Source organism: Numida meleagris, chromosome 12 (assembly GCF_002078875.1).
Source record: "Numida meleagris isolate 19003 breed g44 Domestic line chromosome 12, NumMel1.0, whole genome shotgun sequence".
NCBI lineage: Eukaryota > Metazoa > Chordata > Aves > Galliformes > Numididae > Numida > Numida meleagris.
In genome coordinates, this window is record NC_034420.1 from 12,493,196 (window position 1) to 12,509,218 (window position 16,023).

A 16,023-nucleotide genomic window follows, 5' to 3' on the forward strand; every position below is an offset into this window, starting at 1 on the left:
AAGCCTCGCGGTGGGGCCGCTCCCGCCCCGCACCGGGCAGCCCCCACGTCCCCGGGAGCGGGGCTATCTCAGAACCCGATGCCGTGCGTGCTGCAGTGGGGTGGGGGCACGCAGCTGGGGGGTTTGCCACCCATCGCTTCAGCATTTAACCCCCCCCGCCCCGCCCCACTCCTCCCCCTCCGGGTGCCACTTCCCAGCTGTTCTGCCTCCCCCAATTGGCAGCAGGGCCAGGGGTGGGGAGGGGGGGGCACGAGTGAAGCCGCTCTCAGCCGCGTCCCCCCCCCCCCTCCACATGCAGACGCCCGCTGACCTCCCCGCACCGTTCCCAGCCCTGGGCTCATCCCAGCTTCTGCTGGGCTCTATTTTTAGCTTTCCATCCTTATTTAGCAGCACGGCTGGCCGGCAGCACGCAGGGAGCGCACAGGGATGGATGGATGCAGCTCCCACCATCGACGACAACTGCACTGAGCCCCCTGCTCAGGCTTAAGGGCCGGGAATAAATAGCCCCATTCCTGTCTTCCCTCCTCCTCCTGGGGAGCCGGGAGGGAAAGTTATCCCCGGTGTTGGTTTTCACTGTGGGGCCCCAGAGCACAGCGATGGGGATGGGGACACGTGGGGAGAGGTGTGGGCACAGCTGTGCTTGAGCCTTAGTGTCCATGGCAGGAGAAGGTTTCGTCCTCCATCCTCATCCTTTCCCCACTGCATTTTTTTCCACGTGAGAAAGAAAGACAACAACAACAAAAAGAGAAGAAAGCGTTCTAGAGGCAGGTGAAGCACATCTCTCTGGTAGGAAAATCGCAGAGGCAGGAGTGCTGCGAAATCACTGCTTTTTCCCCGGGGCAGCAGCAGGTGTGACCCAGATCTGCACGGAAGGGGATGGTTTCAGGGCCCCGTCTCAGACAAGCTGCTGAGCTCTCCCACCCGTGCAGCACCCGAGTCACGAGGTCTGTGCAGTTCTGGCCAAACATCTTTGGTTTGCATAGAAGGGAAGCAGCCGACGGATGAGCAGCGGGGCCGGTGACTTCATGGCTTGTTTACAGCAGCAATCCCTGAGTAAAGCACGGGGGCCAAAGGGCACAACCACAGACCCCACCAGGGTTTCATGTGCAAACCCCCATGCTGGCATCCCCTGCACCCACCCCATGGCAGCTGGGGCTGGAGGGAGAGCCAGGGCACTTCAGCAGCTTGCGTAAGTGCTTCTCTTATCCATCAGCTTTGGCAAACACTTGAAAGCACCATTGGCACAAATTAACCCCGTGCTGGGTCAGCAGCCGCCCTGTTTGTGGGAATTCAGCTGAGTGTGAGACAAACCCTCCCAGGTTCATTTTTCCAGGCAAAGCCCTCGAGATTTCTCCAGGTGCTGCCATTCCTGGGAGCATCGACTCAGAATCACAGAACTGCTGGAGTCGGAAGGACCCTTAAAGGCCACCTGGCCCAGCTCCCCTGCAGTGAGCAGAGGGATATCACACCCACTCTGTCCTGCCATCGCCCAGAGCCCAGCTGGAAAGGTGTCCAGTGGTAAAAAGGCATTGGGACCAACTCCAGAACAAACCCTACAAAGGGAGCAAATCACACATAGGGGCTGAGGGGAAGGGCAGAGGCGGCAGGGCTGACAGGGAAACCTCCAGCGGGCACGTCCCCTGCAACCCGCACAGGAAGGACTGGAGAAACCGAGAAATTGCTAAAAATGAAGTTAAAGTCACAGAGCTTTGGGACGGCCCAGACACTGAGTGTGGGGTCATACAGGGGCTACAGGAGTGGGGTGCTGGACACCTTCCCAAGCCCCGGCTCTGTCCGCACACCTCCTGCAACGCTTCCACAGCCAAGAGAAGCCCCATCTGCAGCCAGGCTCTGCGGCACAGGGACCCCTCAGCACATCCCCTCTGCACCCCACAACCACCCCGAGTTCCTGACGGCATGCGTGCAAGGCTCGCTGCCAGCTGGATGCTGTCAGCTGCGGGCACAGCTGCTTCTGTTCGCAGCAAGGAGGCTTCAACCCAAAAATACACGCATCCTTTTGTGCACGGCTCAGAAATCTGGACCAGGATTTTTAACTAACCCCGGAGAGGTGGAGACCGGCTCCTCGCAGCCTTTTATCCCAGCAGAGATCTGCTCGGCCTGCCAAATAAGTGCTCTCCATGGGGATGGAGACCTGCCCCGTGCATTGCTGCGGGGAGATAAGAGCAGGGACGCTCCCGGTGGTTCCAACCATAGGGCCGATGCCAGGAAGCAGCTCTGACTCACAAACTTCACCCAGGTGAAGCAGCAGGGGAGGACACAGGGAGGACGCGGCATCTGGTCCCACTGGTCCCCACCCTCTGATCCCAGTGACATTTCACAATTCCACTGGGAAGAGAGGTGTTCCCACCATCTCGCGGGGTTACCAGGAACACTGCCTGGGAGTGCAGTGACGGAGCACCTGCAGCATCTCCAGCACCTCCAGCACCTCCTGTGCTGGGACGGCTCCCAGGGGCTGTTTGGACAATGTCAGAATAGAAACTTGTTGACAAAAGCTGGCAGTGTTTCCATACAAGCACAGCCTTGTGATCAGGTTGGGACACTTATTTCAGCAGTGCTGGGCATGAAGTTGGGTTTTTTTTTTCTTCAGATCAGGACTCACTTTTTCTCATTCTTTTTCTTTTCCTTTTTCTTCTTTCTCTTTCTCTTTTTTCTTTCCTTTTCCTTTTCCTCTCCCTTTCCTCTTTCCCTTTCCTCTTTCCCTCTCCATTTCCTTTCTATTTATTTTAGAGCCTTCTGAGAAATCATCGGAACCTGCCACTCCCTGGCAGCAGTTGTGAGACAGGACACTCAGGCCCCTCCTGTTCAGAACCCATTACCAAGCCACAGGATTTCCTGCTGGAACATGGCACTCTGGCCCCCAACCCAGAGGAGCATTTGGGGTGCTCAGGAGTGGGTGAGCAGGACACAGCCCCCCCAGGCACTGCAGACAACACCGAAAACACAGCCCCCCCCGGAGCAGAACCAAACCGCCCCCAAAGCAGCACCTTCCCACAAGTACCCCACAGTAAGAGCTAACCCTAACCCCAACCCGTCCCTTCCCCAGGGTTGACCCCCCCAACTCCTGCCGCAGGGCCCCCATCCACACCGGAGCACCCCGAGCGCATGGAGGGGGGGTTACCGGGGCCGGATCATCCCCGCTGTGCACCCAGGGACAGCCCCGGGGGCGGGCAAGCAGCTGCAGGGGGGGGGAGGAGGGGAACTGCCCGCTGCTGGGGTGCAGAGCACCCTCTCCCGGCGCCGCCTGCGAGCAGCCACGGCGATTCGGGACTTTATTAATTAATTTTTTTTTTTTTTTTCCTTCTGCCTTCCCAGCTGGGCCGGCTCGTCCCGGCCCGACCCGTCCCGTCCCGTCCCCTCCGGTGCCGCCGCTCCTCGGAAGCTGCCGCCCACCCGTCGGGGGATGATGGCGCGCCCCGCGCCCGGCGCCTGAGCGCCTCGGGGGCTCCATGGGCGGCTCCGGCAGCGCCCTGCGCTGCTGCCCCGCCGGCGGCAAGGTAGCGGAGCCGGGTCCGCCGGGAGCCGGGCTGGGGGTGCGTTGGGGTGCGGGTTTGCGGGATGGGTGGAAGTTGGCGTGGAGACGGGGTTCGGGTAGGGCTGGGAGTTTGCACGGAGTTTGGTTTTGCGCGGGGTTGGGGTTTGCGCGGAGTTGGGGTTTGCTGTGGGGTTAGGGTTGCGCCGAGCCCCCCTTTGCAGCGCTGGTGAGGGCGGTCCCGGAGGTGTGCTGGGGGTTGTGTACCCCCCCCCGTCCGGCAGTGGTAGCAGGGAGCCGGGCAGCGGGCGCAGCAGGAGAGAGCAGGGAGCAGCCACCTGCCCTGCTGCACCCACATCGGGGAGAATCCCCTCAGCACGTGGAAGCTCGTACCAAAGGGGTGCAGCATCCGGGATGATAACGCATGTTGGAAGTGCTCGTTCCGCATAGGGTTCATCCCCCAGCTTGTCGTCTGCCATCCTCCCATAGCATACCCCCAGGTCCCAAAAGTGGAACCCCCCCCTCCACCCCTTTGCTCCAATGTGCCCATTCTGCCCAAAGCTGTGCTTCTGGGGGGGAATGCTCCGAGTCCCCCAGTGCACGGTGAGGTCTTCTGCAAGTTAAACTCCCAAAATTACCATCCTTTTTTTTTTTTTTTTTTGCCACGCTCACACTCCTTTACCCCCACCACTGGCCGCGGGGCTGTTTGTGCGGTTGGATGTGCTGAACACTGGTGTCGATGGGTTGTGGGCACCGGATGGGGCGGCAAGGAAGTTGGCACGGCCCCGCAGTGCCCCCATGGCCCTGTGCACGGGAGCAGTGGGAACACACGGCTGAAGCACTGCAGGATGTGTGGGGGGAGCAAGCACGGCCCCGCAGCCAGCAAGTGTCTTATTTACAGTGCTGGCGAGCTTGGCTGCTTCTCTGTATCATGGAAAAAAACCGCTCTTCTCCGTGTCATGAGACCAGATGCTTCTGGGCTGGTTGGTGACGCTGAGAGCTTGCGGGAAGGGGGCACAGGGCAGGGAGAAGCCACGGTCCCGCAGCCCCAGGTGCTGAGAGGCGCACATGTACCGAAATGCGGAAATTTTGGTCTGCAGGCACCTCCCTTCCTGCGCCCGCTCTCTAACTCTTCTGTTCATCTGCTCGGCTTGCTGCAGTTTGCACCCCATGCAACGTCCCCGCTGCTGTGATTCGGGTGCATGAATCCTGAAAGCAGCACCGAAAATCCCCTGTGTGGCCAAAAGGGGTAAAGAAGGGCACGCAGCACCGCTACCCATGTCCTCCTGGCCAGGGCACTGCAGCACACAGTGTGAGACCTCTACCCTCCCACTGCTGATGGATGCACCTTTGGAGCACATCCCTTGGGGTGGGGGACCGCAGAAATCCCCAGGACAGAGGGGTCCCCACGGGGGGACATGGCCGGCCCCACAGCAGAGGTGACCTTGGGGTACAGCAGCACCGGGGGGAGGCACCGCTGGGCAGCCACATCCTCCCCAGCAGCAGCGGCCGATAACCCTACGATTCTGTGATTCTATGATAAGGCGTTGGGGGCAGGTGGGAGCCCAGCCCCGGGGGCCCCTTCCCCTCCATGCGTGCTCGCTGCTTGGTTGGATGCCTTTCAGAGAGATCAGGGCTGAGACTTGGATGCTTTCCAGGACTGGGGTGAGTTTGTTTTGGAGATATAGGAACTATATGTAGCCGCGGGAGGCAAGAGAAGGTCAGAATGCAAAACGTGGGGCTGTCGGCGGCGGATCTGACTGTACAGGGGTGAGAGTCATCCTGAAACAACCGCTGCAGGAGAGCAGCAGAACGCAGGTTCCATGCACCCATGCACTGAGCACCCGCTGGGTCCTGGGGAGGTGTTATGGGGCCATCAGCCAAATCCCGTCCCCCCTCTCCACAGCCACTAAGCAATACCCGGGAGCCGAGCTGGGATTTGAACGTTCGTTTCCTGCCTCTGTGTGATTTCATTCGCTTACCACAGCGTTGCGTAGTCTCGTTGCTTCGTGTAAAGGAGGAAAAGAGGAAGAAAACACAGTGCAGAAAAGCACTGAGAGCTGAGGCCTCAGCCCACCACTGCCTGCAGGTGCACTGGGACACACCTCGAGGTGCTGCAAGTTCAGGGGGAAATTGTTTGGAGCTGACCCCGACCAGTTCTGCTCCACACCATTAGAAATATTTTGTTGTAAGAATATGGGTATACATATATATATATATATTATTATTATTTAAGCTAGAGGGTGTTTTTGGCATGAGCCTCTCCAAACCTGAATGCAGGCGTCTTCATGCCAAAACATCACAGAACCAGAACAGCAGCACCTGCAGGACATCCTGGGTTCTCCCAGTGCAAACCCCGCTGCAGCCAGAGCAGCTCTGGGGCTGCTGTACACGTGGTTAGCTTTCAGCCAGTTGTTTTTGGTTTTACCCTCTTTGTGGTGAAGCTCTCCTCCAAGAGAGAGAAGCACTCAACATCTCAATGAGCTGCAGACACTCCTTTAATTGCTCCTAGAGGTGCTGTCACCCGCAGCCTTGGGGCAGGTATTCAGATCTGGCGGGGCTGACACTCTTCTCACCCCAGGCAGTGGTTTCGGAGCTGATGCAGTTGCCTGAAATCCAACTTGGTGGGTAGTGGAGGGGCTCTGAGGCTCCATCCCACTGGATGCAGGCACAGGGGAGAGGGGAAATTGCCCTGGAGCCGTGCTGGGGACACTGTCTGCACACAGTTGGTCCCTGGGCATCACATTTGTGGTGCTTTGGGCAAGGGCAGGAGCACCCTGGGCTGCGTCCCCCTGGCTGTGCCATGGCCATGCCCTCACACAGTCGCACCTTCGGTGGGCTTACACCTGAGGCCTATTTCTGGAAGGTGTCCCCAGAGGTCTCCATGGCCATTGTGCAGCCATGCAAGGCACAGAACATGCCACAGCGTTTCCACCTTGCGCCCTTTCTGCAGCTGAGGCTCAGGCACAAGGAGCACTTTGGCAGGCGTGCCCGGCACTTAAACCCCCGTATCCCATTCTCAGTGCCCTCAAGGAGCTGCTCTGGGCTGGAGCTGAGCTGCAGGCAGGGAACAGCCCGACCTCAGCGTGCCGCATTCGCACCGTGCACAGATACGGCGAATCCCGGCTGCCTCCACCAACACCATAGAAGGGCAGATGCAGCCGGGGCTTCCCAGAGGCTCAGCGTTCCCAGCTCTCTGGCAGCGTGCTTCCCTGCAGCTGCAAAAAGAGGGCAGCTGGGGAGCGGAGCAGCACTGTGCCTGTTTGCTTTGCTTTGCTTTTTTCCCCAGCCAGGCTCTCTAATGGGGTTTGTATTTGGTCACGGTGCATCCCAGGGTATTAGGAACAGAGGAGGGTGGAAAGGACGCAACCAAAAGTTTTGCTGTCCCATCCTGTTGTGCATATCATGTTTTTCTTGGCCAGAGGCAGCAGAAAGCCCAGCAACAGCAGGCACCACCTGGCCAGGAGCTCAGCGCCTGGAGGACAGAGAACGGTGAGAAGGAAAAGTCTGTCTGCATCAATGCATTCGCTCAGGGCTGTGCCATGAAAGCAGAAAAACGGTCTTGACAGGGCTGATGGGGGGACAGGGGTGATGGCCCAGCTCCAGCACGGGAAGGGATGATGGCATCCCAGTGGCATCCCAATGGCGTCCTAGTGGCATCCCATCATCCTGGGCAGATGGGCCATCCCCAGGGCAGGAAGCATTGGGATTGCCTCCTCTCATAGCCTGCCAGCACCATCCCAAATAGTGCTAATTTGCACTGGGGGTGTTGGGAGGAAGGATTTGTCCAGTGGAAGAGCACAGAGAGGCTGACACCAGTGGGACGTGCCCGGTTTCAGCCTCATTTACTTTGCAGCCAATGGAGCCGGGAAGGAGCTGGCAGCACTGGGGGAGGAGCACGGTGCGGAGGCTGTGAAACTGCTCCAAGGACATGAGGAGGAGGAGAGGCTTCGAGGAGCCCGGGGAGCAGAGGATGAGGGACCGCGATGTGTCAGCTCCCAGGTGGGTCAGGAATCAGGGTGCTGCAGGGGGCAGCGCTTGGCTGGCAGGGACAGCCTATGGGACACTCAGGGTCTGTCATCTCCAGGAAGAAAAGGGAAAGGACCTGGAGCTGAAGGAGAGGTTTGATGCCCTGAGGAGAGAACATGAGGAGACCCTGCAAGGTGCGATCCCTGGGCAGAGCTATGCTCCCCACAGCCTCCACTTGCTCCCCACGGCCCCTCCAGCTCGTGTGGGGCTGTGGGACATGGGGATGCCACCCCTGGTGTCCTTGCACCAGTGACACTCAGCTCGTGTTCCCCCTACAGAACTCCAAAGAGTGCATGAGCAGGAGAAGCTGCTGCTGGCAGAGTCCCACCACAGGTCCCAGGAGGCCTTACAGGTACCCGTGGGGAAATTCTCAGCCCTAGGAATGCTATCTTGGGGTCCCCAGCATGCCACACAGCCCTGGTGTTATTGGGGTGCCCCTGCTGGAGAAGAAATCCCAGCTGCCTCCTGCTTCTTCCCCCCCTGCCCAGGAAACCATCGCCACGCTGAAGTCCCAGCTGCAGTCTTTCCAGGACAGGATGAAGCGAGTGGAGGAATCGCTGCTGAGCAGGGACTACAAGAAGCACATTGAGGTGCTGGGATGTGTGTGTCTGGTGGCCTCTGCGGGATGCCTGGGGTGCAAATATCCATAGAATCACAGAATGGCTTGGGAAGAGGCCTTAAAGCCCATCTGGTTCCAACCCCCTGCCAAGGAAAGGCTGCCACCCACTGGACCAGGCTGCCCCGGGCCCATATTGGTGTCTGGAAGTTGTTCTGTCTCTGGGAGGTTGGCACAAAGCTTCTCTGATGGATCACAGCAATGGATGTGCAGAGGGCACTGGGAGAGCTGAAGGGGTAAAACCCCGTTCCTGGGAGGTGCATGGGCTGGTTGGGTCCCTTGAACATGGGCGAAGGGCAAATCTTGGCACGCTGAGTGTACAAACCCATGGTGGGCATGAAGGACCCTGGCTGCGAGCACTATCCCAGCGGGGTCACACGTGGGCAAATGAGCCAATGCAGAGGCACCAAGCGCCCACCCTGCTGCCGTTCTGACCCCCCTGTGCCCCTCAGGAGCACGGGAGTCCCAGTCCCTTCTGGGAGCAGGAGCTGGAGAGCCTGCACTTTGTCATCGAGATGAAGAATGAGCACATCCACGGCCTGGACAAGAAGCTGCTGAACCTGGAGAGTGTGGTGGGTTCAAGGGGGGGGTGCAGATGGGTTTTGCTCTTTCTGTCTCTTGATATCCACCTGAATGCATCTCTTCTCCCCGCCCGAATACTGACCAGAATCTGTGGCTGAATGGAGCTGGATGAAGCCTGGTTCCTCCCTTGGGGCAGGGGGTGCCATCAGGATGGCTCCCCACTGGGTGCAGCAGTTGGGGGGCACAAGTGGGTGCTCCCCAGCCCCCTCCTCACCCCGGTGTTCCTCTTGCAGGCAGAGAGGAACCTTCTGCTGGAGGAGAAGGTGAAGACCTTGCAGCAAGAGAACGAGGACCTGCAGGTGCGCACCCAGAACCACCTGGTGATGACGAGGTAAGCATGCATCCACCGGCTCCATGGCCAAGGGTGGCACCTGAGGGGCCAGAGGGGACAGCAGCGGGGCCGTGGGTCCCACAGCTTTGCCCTTCGCCCACAGGCAGCTGTCGGAGGAGCTGCTGGCCACCCGTGGGGCGCTGGAGAAGGAGTCAAAGCTGCGGGAGCAGGCTCACCGTGAGAAGGAGGAGCTGCTGTACCGTGCGCTCAATGGGGAGGATGGTCACCCCTTCCCCATTGCTGCTGGTGACGTGCCCCTCATCGCCACGTAGCACACAGCCCAGGGGGTGGCACGGCCGTGAGTGTCCCCACTCTCTGGGGCTGGCCCTCGGGGTGGTCGGGTCCCTGTGGTGGCCCCGTGCAATACAGCACTTCCTGGGACCCCTGTGCCTGCCTTTCCCCAGCCTCTGCTGCAGGGAGGCCCACACCGTGCCATCCCCGCACCCCTTTTCTGGGGGTGAATGGGGTCAGCTGGGACACACAGATGTGCATGGGGGTTGGATCTGACCTAGCGCTTGGCTCCGAGAGCATCCAGCATCAGTGCTGCCTGGAGGTGGAGTGGGCATGGGATGTGCTGGTCCCATTCCCTGGGGCAGGCGGGCAGTCAGAGCTCTCTGCTGCCTCCTCCATCTCCAGCATCAGCTCCCAGGGTCCTTTCCCACGGCCCGGGTATGACCCTGCTCACTGCCACGCTACAGCCAAGCCCTGCGTGTCCCTGCTGCCACCAGCCAGCACCACCAGCCCCATCTTCTCACCCAGTGCTAGGTAGCTGTGCACATCTGGGAGCAGAGCATCCTCCCACAGGATGCCAGCAGCTCACATCCCCCTGCTCCAAGCCAGGGGACACCAGCAGGGCCGTGGGGCCACCGCACATGGAGGGACATGGATATGGGCTGGATGCACGCAACACTTTCCCCTGGGCACACACGAGTGTGGTGGAACAGTCATCGCTCCAGAGGCTGTCACTGGTCTGTCCCCTCCCTGAGGCTGTGTAGCCGGGGTGCAGGTGTCTGTGCGTGTGTTTGTGTGTGCGTATGAGTTGTGCACTGGGCCAACGTGCTACTGGCTGTAACAATGACAAGTCGACGAGAAGCAGCAGCCTTGAGAACCCAGTGTCAGTGCTTTTGGGGATCGGTGAGGTGGCAGAAAAATAACAAAACCAACAAAAAAGCTTCACTGCTTTATCCTCTCCAAACAAAGCTCCTCTGGCAGGGGCTTGCCCTGAGGGTTGGAGCTGCTCAGGGACTGCAGCTCCCTGCCCACACGGTGGATGGAGCCAGGTGCTGGGGACCAGGCCGTCCCCTCCAGCCCTCCCCAGGCACGCGGGCACCACATCCCCAGCCCTGCCTCCGTGCAGTTCCTGGGGCTGGTGGTTCTCAGCACTGTGCCAGATTCCATAGCCAAAGTAAATGAGGAAACCTGGGAGCGGGCAGAATAGAGCGGGGGGGCTCTCTGCCCTCTCCTCCAAATCCTTTGGGCCATGGATCAGGAGACAAGGTGCTCCCATTGCCCTTTCCCATTAAAGCGGGCATCTCTCCACCACCCACCCCCCAGCAGCAGAGCAAAGCAGGGTGCAGGGCTTACCAAGGGCCATCCAGAGCAGGTACCGCAGCCAGGCGGCCGCACCGAGCCGTGCCATCAGGCAGCTGTTGGCAGTGATGCTGAGCAGCGGCAGGAAGGGCAGGCAGGGAACCTGCAGCCACCAGGTCATGGAGTCACCCTGCATCCCTTGGAGGGGCTGCAGCCCACCTGGGCTCTTTCTGCTGTGGCTGTGGCTGTGGCAAGGGGAAACCCAACCCCACCACTGGGATGTGGGGCTCAGAGGGGTGCTGCCGCCCAGCCCCTGCTGCAGAGATAGGTGCTCGTGGGGTGGTTTGGCCGATGGGTTCTGCATGGGGCAGGAGGTGCTGCAGGTGCTCCATCCCCCATGTCCCTTTCCCTAGGGAAGGTCTCTGAGCCCGCTTTGCTCACCATGAAGGACGCTCTCTCCCGGCTCTGGGGCTGCCTCCAGACGAGCAGAGCGACTGCCAGGATCCCCAGCAGCAGTAGAACCAGGGCAACCCTGCAGCCGGCCCCATGGGCACGCAGGCAGGGCAGCGCGGCACCGCTCACCCCACTGACGGCACCGAGCAGCACGGCTGCGGGGATACGGAGCAGCGCCTTAGGAGCAGCTCCCTGCCGTGGTGAGGGACAGGGGCCGGGGTGGGAGCTGACAGCTCGGGACTCTGCGCTTAGGTTTTAGCATGGAAAGCAGAAAGAAGGAGAAGCTCCAGGAGAGGGCAGGAGGGAGCTCAGCATGTGCTGCAGGCTGTGATCCTGCCCACCCCGTCATGTCCCCACGGGTCCGCCCACGCCAGCTGCCCTATAGCCCCCATGCGTACCGATGGCCACCAGAGCCCAGGACACCACGGTGTAGGAGCGCGGGGTGGGACGGGGGGGTGGCCGCAGCACAGCGTGCCACCAGGGCTGTGCCACCAGGACCTTCCTCACAGGAGCATCCTGGGTGCAGGGCTCAGGGCGGTACCTGAGCAGATGGATGTTCAACATCAGGCAGTGATGCTGTGTGCCCCTGAGCCCCCCAGCCCACCCCGCAGCCACACCTGAGCAGAAGCACGCAGCCAGCCACCAGCGAGTAGGCCAGCAGCGTGCCGAGGGACATGGTGTCCACCAGGGCCTTCAGGTCGAAGAGGAGAGCCAGGAGAGCTGCAGGGATGAGGAGCACACCATGGGCCATGCTCTCCCTGTGTCACCACTGCAGCAGGGTTCAAGCACCTCAAGCTGGTGGTGCTTCGGTCCCTGGGCACAACACCAGCCTTCAACACCCCCTTCTGAGTCTACAAGAGACTGTACGAATTTCCCAGCACCTCTCTTGAGGGTTCCTGGTTCTGCTTGCCTCCCCCAATGCATTTTACACTCAGATGTTGCTCAAACACCCATAGGCAGGCTATAGGGGCTCTGCTGAATGAGAACAACCTTGGTAGATAACAGCTAGCCCAGCTGCTTGCCCACCTGCCACTGCTCCGGACACCAGCGTGGCCACCACCGGGCACTGACGGTGGCTGACTTTGGCCAGAGGACTGAAGAGGAGCCCATCTCGAGCCATGGCATATAGGATCCTTGGCATTGGGAACATGGAGCCCAGGAGGCTGCAGAGAGGGGAGAAAAGGGCAGCACTCAGGAGGTGCTACCCTGCTCCCAAGGGAGATCCCATTCTTCTGTGCCACCCATGACCTCTTCAAGGCCACACTGGCATGGCTGTCACCACCCTTACCATCAGATGAGGGCCAGCATCACAGATGTGGTGTCCACAGGTCACCTGTGCACACCAGGACAACCGCTCACCTGGTGATGAGGGCACACAGGGACCCTACAGCCACAGCGTGCTTTGCACTGCCCCAGCCAACATAGTCAAAAGCTGCTGGGAAGGGGCTGGTGGTGTCCAGGAGGTGGTAGGGCATCATCAGGGTGAGGGCGGCGGACACTCCAAAGTATGCCAGGAAGCAGATGAGGAGGGAAAGGACAATGCCCATGGGGATGGATCTCTGTGGGTCCCTCACTTCTTCCCCTGAGGAGGACAAGGTGAGGCTGGGGAGTGGATCTGCAGCATCCGCATGGGTGCAGGAGATTCACCACCACAGTGGAGGTCACATCTGCATCTCCCCTGGCTCACCCGTGGTAGCAATGCAGTCAAACCCAACAAAAGCATAGAAACAGGTAGCAGCTCCAGCCAAGGTCCCTGTGAAACCATACGGCATGAAGCCTCCCATCCCAAAGGCACCGGTTGTGTTGTCTGCCATGGACCAGTTCCTGTGAGGAAGAAGAGGAGGAAGAGTCAGACAGCACAGAGGGGTCCCAGGATGGGACTTCAGCTCTGAGGCGCATTGTCAGCAGGGCATAGAGAACTAAAGGGCAAAGTGGGATTTCCTGAGATAGAGCATTAGGGGGCCACCCATCCATCCACACCCCTATAAAGGCAGCACGGGGTGAGCAGAGACCCTCATACCCAGCCCCATGGGCTGCCCAGGGCAGGTCCTCCTCCCGCAGCTGCCAGTTGCTCAGGTCACCCTTGATGAAGCCACTGGCCATGATGAAGAGCAGGATGAGCACGTTGAGGGCAGTGAAGGCTTTGTTGACTGTGGTGGACTCCTTCACTCCAAAGGAAAGAAGCCCTGGGGAGAAGAGCATAAAGCTGGCTGTGCTCTTGGGGTGACACCATGGTGGACATCTCTGGGGATGGTGGAAATGAGGGACAGCAGTGGGATCCCCCTGCACAGTGGGGCAGTGTGGGGTGAGAACACTACCTGCCAGCAGCACCACCAGGCATGCAGCAAGGACATCGGGGTGCTCCGCCAGCCCCGCAGAGTTGATGGGGGCATGGGCATCCAAAAACCTCCCCATCCTCTTGCCAAGGAGCTCATCAAAAGTAGCACTCCAGGCTCGAGCGACGCTGGCGGTACCTGGGGAGAGGCAATGGTGTTGGTTTGGGCAGCACCAGGGATGCTCCCAATGGAGCCAGGCAAACTCATGGCCACCAAGCACTGGGAGGGTCAGAAGTGCCCTATACCAATGACATAGGACAGCAGCAGATTCCACCCAGCAACGAATGCCCACAGCTCGCCCACTGTCACATAGCAGTAGAGATAAGCAGAGCCGGCCATGGGCACGCGCGCTCCAAATTCGGCATAGCACAGCCCAGCCAGGACGGACACGATGGCTGCAATCAGGAAAGAAACGACGATACTGGGGCCGGAGGTGGTCTTGGCCACGTCCCCCACCAGCACATAGACACCGGCCCCCAGCGTGCTGCCCACTCCCAGAGCAACCAGGTCGGAGGGGGAGAGGCAGCGGCGGAGGCTGGAGGGCACCGAGCCATCTGGGGTTCTCTTCCTGCGGGAGAGCAGCGTCCAGGTGGAGAGCAGGCGGCCCCAGCGCGGCATCTGCAGGACAGCAAAGCAGCACCGTGAGGATGCTGCATTGGGGTATGGCCTCAGAGGGCACCAGGGAGGACCACTGTCTGCCACAGGGATGCTTCCACCGCACCATAACCACACCATAACACAGCTCAGGCAGAGGACCGTGAGCCTGCACAGTGGTGCTGTGGCTTGCTAACACCACCAGAAAGGATGTCAGCCCTGCAGCAACCCCGCAGTGGTGGACATCAGTGCCTTGGGAGACGAGGTGCTGGGATCTGTGTGCCTTCCCTTGGGAGCTCCCAGGAGCAGAGCGAGGGGCACTGCGTGCCTTCACATCCCCGCGGTGCTGCACTGTGCAGCATGGACTTTGGTCCCATGGTCTGCACTTTATGGGGCCAGGAGCTCAGCTGGACACCCAGCAGCACATAGCTGCCTTCCCACCCCATCCCGAGCTGCGTTTCCTTGCTGCACACCACCAGTCCCACTCAGACCTTTTTTCCCCGATCATTTTGTTTTAATCAGAAGGTTATCAGTATCTAAAAGATCTTCCTGGTAAGACCAACTACTCACCCTGGCAATCCTTTAGGCAAACCTCTCCAAAGTGAGCCTCAGACAGCCCCAGCAGCGTCTGTGCTCACCCCTTGTGCTTAAATCCCTTTGGGAACACCCTGACCCTCCCTCTGCCCACCGCCCCTGCCCTCTGCTGACCACCGCTCTGGCAGTACAATGGGAAATCTATGCAGAAATATTTTTCCCATAATGCCTTCCAAACCGTACACACGAGCACACAATGCTAATGGGCTCAGGGACATTAGTGAGGGGTTCCCATTGTTTCAGTGCTGTTGGGGCAGGTGGAAGGGGGAAGCCCTTCCCTCCCTCTCTCTTTCCATGGTCCCTGCACCAGGGACCCCATCCATATTTGTGGGGTGCTTACACCAGCTGAGCCCTGGGGCTGTACTCAGGCAGTGAGACCTCCATCAGAAGAGGACATCAGCAGGGAGGGGATAAAGCAAGGAAGGATGCAGAGCACCCAAAGCACAGGGGCATGCTCTAAGCCCCACATTCCCAGTGCACCCCCTGGGCACCTCCAGGGCACTGAGCATAGCGTGGCACCGGGAGGAGAGCGGAGCCATCGTCCTGCAGCACAGCACAGGCTGAACAAAGCCACATTTGTCACCCACGCGGTCTCACATGAGCAAGGTCTCCAGCCACCAACGCCTTCCCCAGGGAACATTGCCCTGGGGGGGGGAACAACAGGGCAGGGGGGAGCAGCATGAGGGGCTCCTGACAATAAGGTGCCTGTGGTTCCCTGTGGGACAGCCCTGCCCCGTGCCAGCCGTGGGGCATGTCACAGCCCACCTGGGGTCAATGTTTGAGCCCGCAAGATGCCAAGGGTTAGGTGTCAGCACCATGCATCCCAGTGTCCCAGCTTTCCTTGTGCTGCTGTCACAGCAAGGACACCACTGCAGCCCTGTGCCGGTTGGGGAAAGGGGGTGGTGGGGAGCAAGGGCTCACCTCGATGCAACAGGGGTGCAGAAAAGGAGCACCGCAGGGATGCTCAGCCTGCAGCTCCACCCATGGCTTTGCTGCAAGGTCTTTGCTCTGTGTTTGCAGGGGGAGTGAGCAGCTCTCCCTGCAGCACCCAGCTCCTGCATCCCGGATGCCTGCAGCATCCAGCCCAGCATCTTGCAGCTTGCTCAGCACCTTCCCCTTAGCAGAAAGGGGCAAAAGCCTCCCTTGGCTTTGGCAGAGGGCATGAGGGTTGGGTGCTGCCTGCTCTGTGCAGGAAGGGGCTGAGTGCTGCAGGTGGAGATGGCCGGCAGAAGGAGCAGGCAGCGGAGCACCCTGGTATTACTCTGGAAAGTGGCAGCAATGGCATTTCCTCAGCTGAAACAAAATCCCTGTGGTCCCCCTGCAACCCCCCAGCCTCACACACCACTGGGGTTTCCTACCACCATCCCCAAGCCCTAGCAGGGGCAGGCGGCATCGGGTCCCCCCACGCTGCACTCATCCAAAATCAACGGGCTTAGGGTGGGGACGGTGGGAGCACAGCTCTGACCCC

General features: G+C 60.1%; 2 protein-coding genes across 2 annotated transcripts; one reads left to right on the forward strand and one right to left on the reverse strand.

Annotated features, from left to right (window-relative positions):
* On the forward strand, positions 3,228-9,429 carry CCDC69 (coiled-coil domain containing 69). The gene is made up of 9 exons (XM_021410426.1): positions 3,228-3,515; positions 6,913-6,982; positions 7,347-7,492; positions 7,578-7,653; positions 7,798-7,871; positions 8,008-8,109; positions 8,588-8,707; positions 8,951-9,048; positions 9,152-9,429. The coding sequence occupies exons 1-9, from the start codon at positions 3,468-3,470 to the stop codon at positions 9,318-9,320; spliced, it is 903 nt and encodes a 300-aa protein (XP_021266101.1). The 5' UTR covers positions 3,228-3,467; the 3' UTR covers positions 9,321-9,429.
* LOC110405504 (cationic amino acid transporter 2-like) lies at positions 9,557-15,911 on the reverse strand. Its single transcript, XM_021410851.1, has 11 exons — positions 13,613-15,911; positions 13,052-13,505; positions 12,719-12,855; positions 12,391-12,613; positions 12,058-12,194; positions 11,649-11,751; positions 11,430-11,572; positions 11,020-11,186; positions 10,633-10,741; positions 9,869-10,467; positions 9,557-9,595 (listed from the first exon to the last, which is right to left on the reverse strand). Exons 1-11 carry the CDS (start codon positions 14,100-14,102, stop codon positions 9,557-9,559), a joined length of 2,601 nt encoding a protein of 866 aa, XP_021266526.1. The 5' UTR covers positions 14,103-15,911.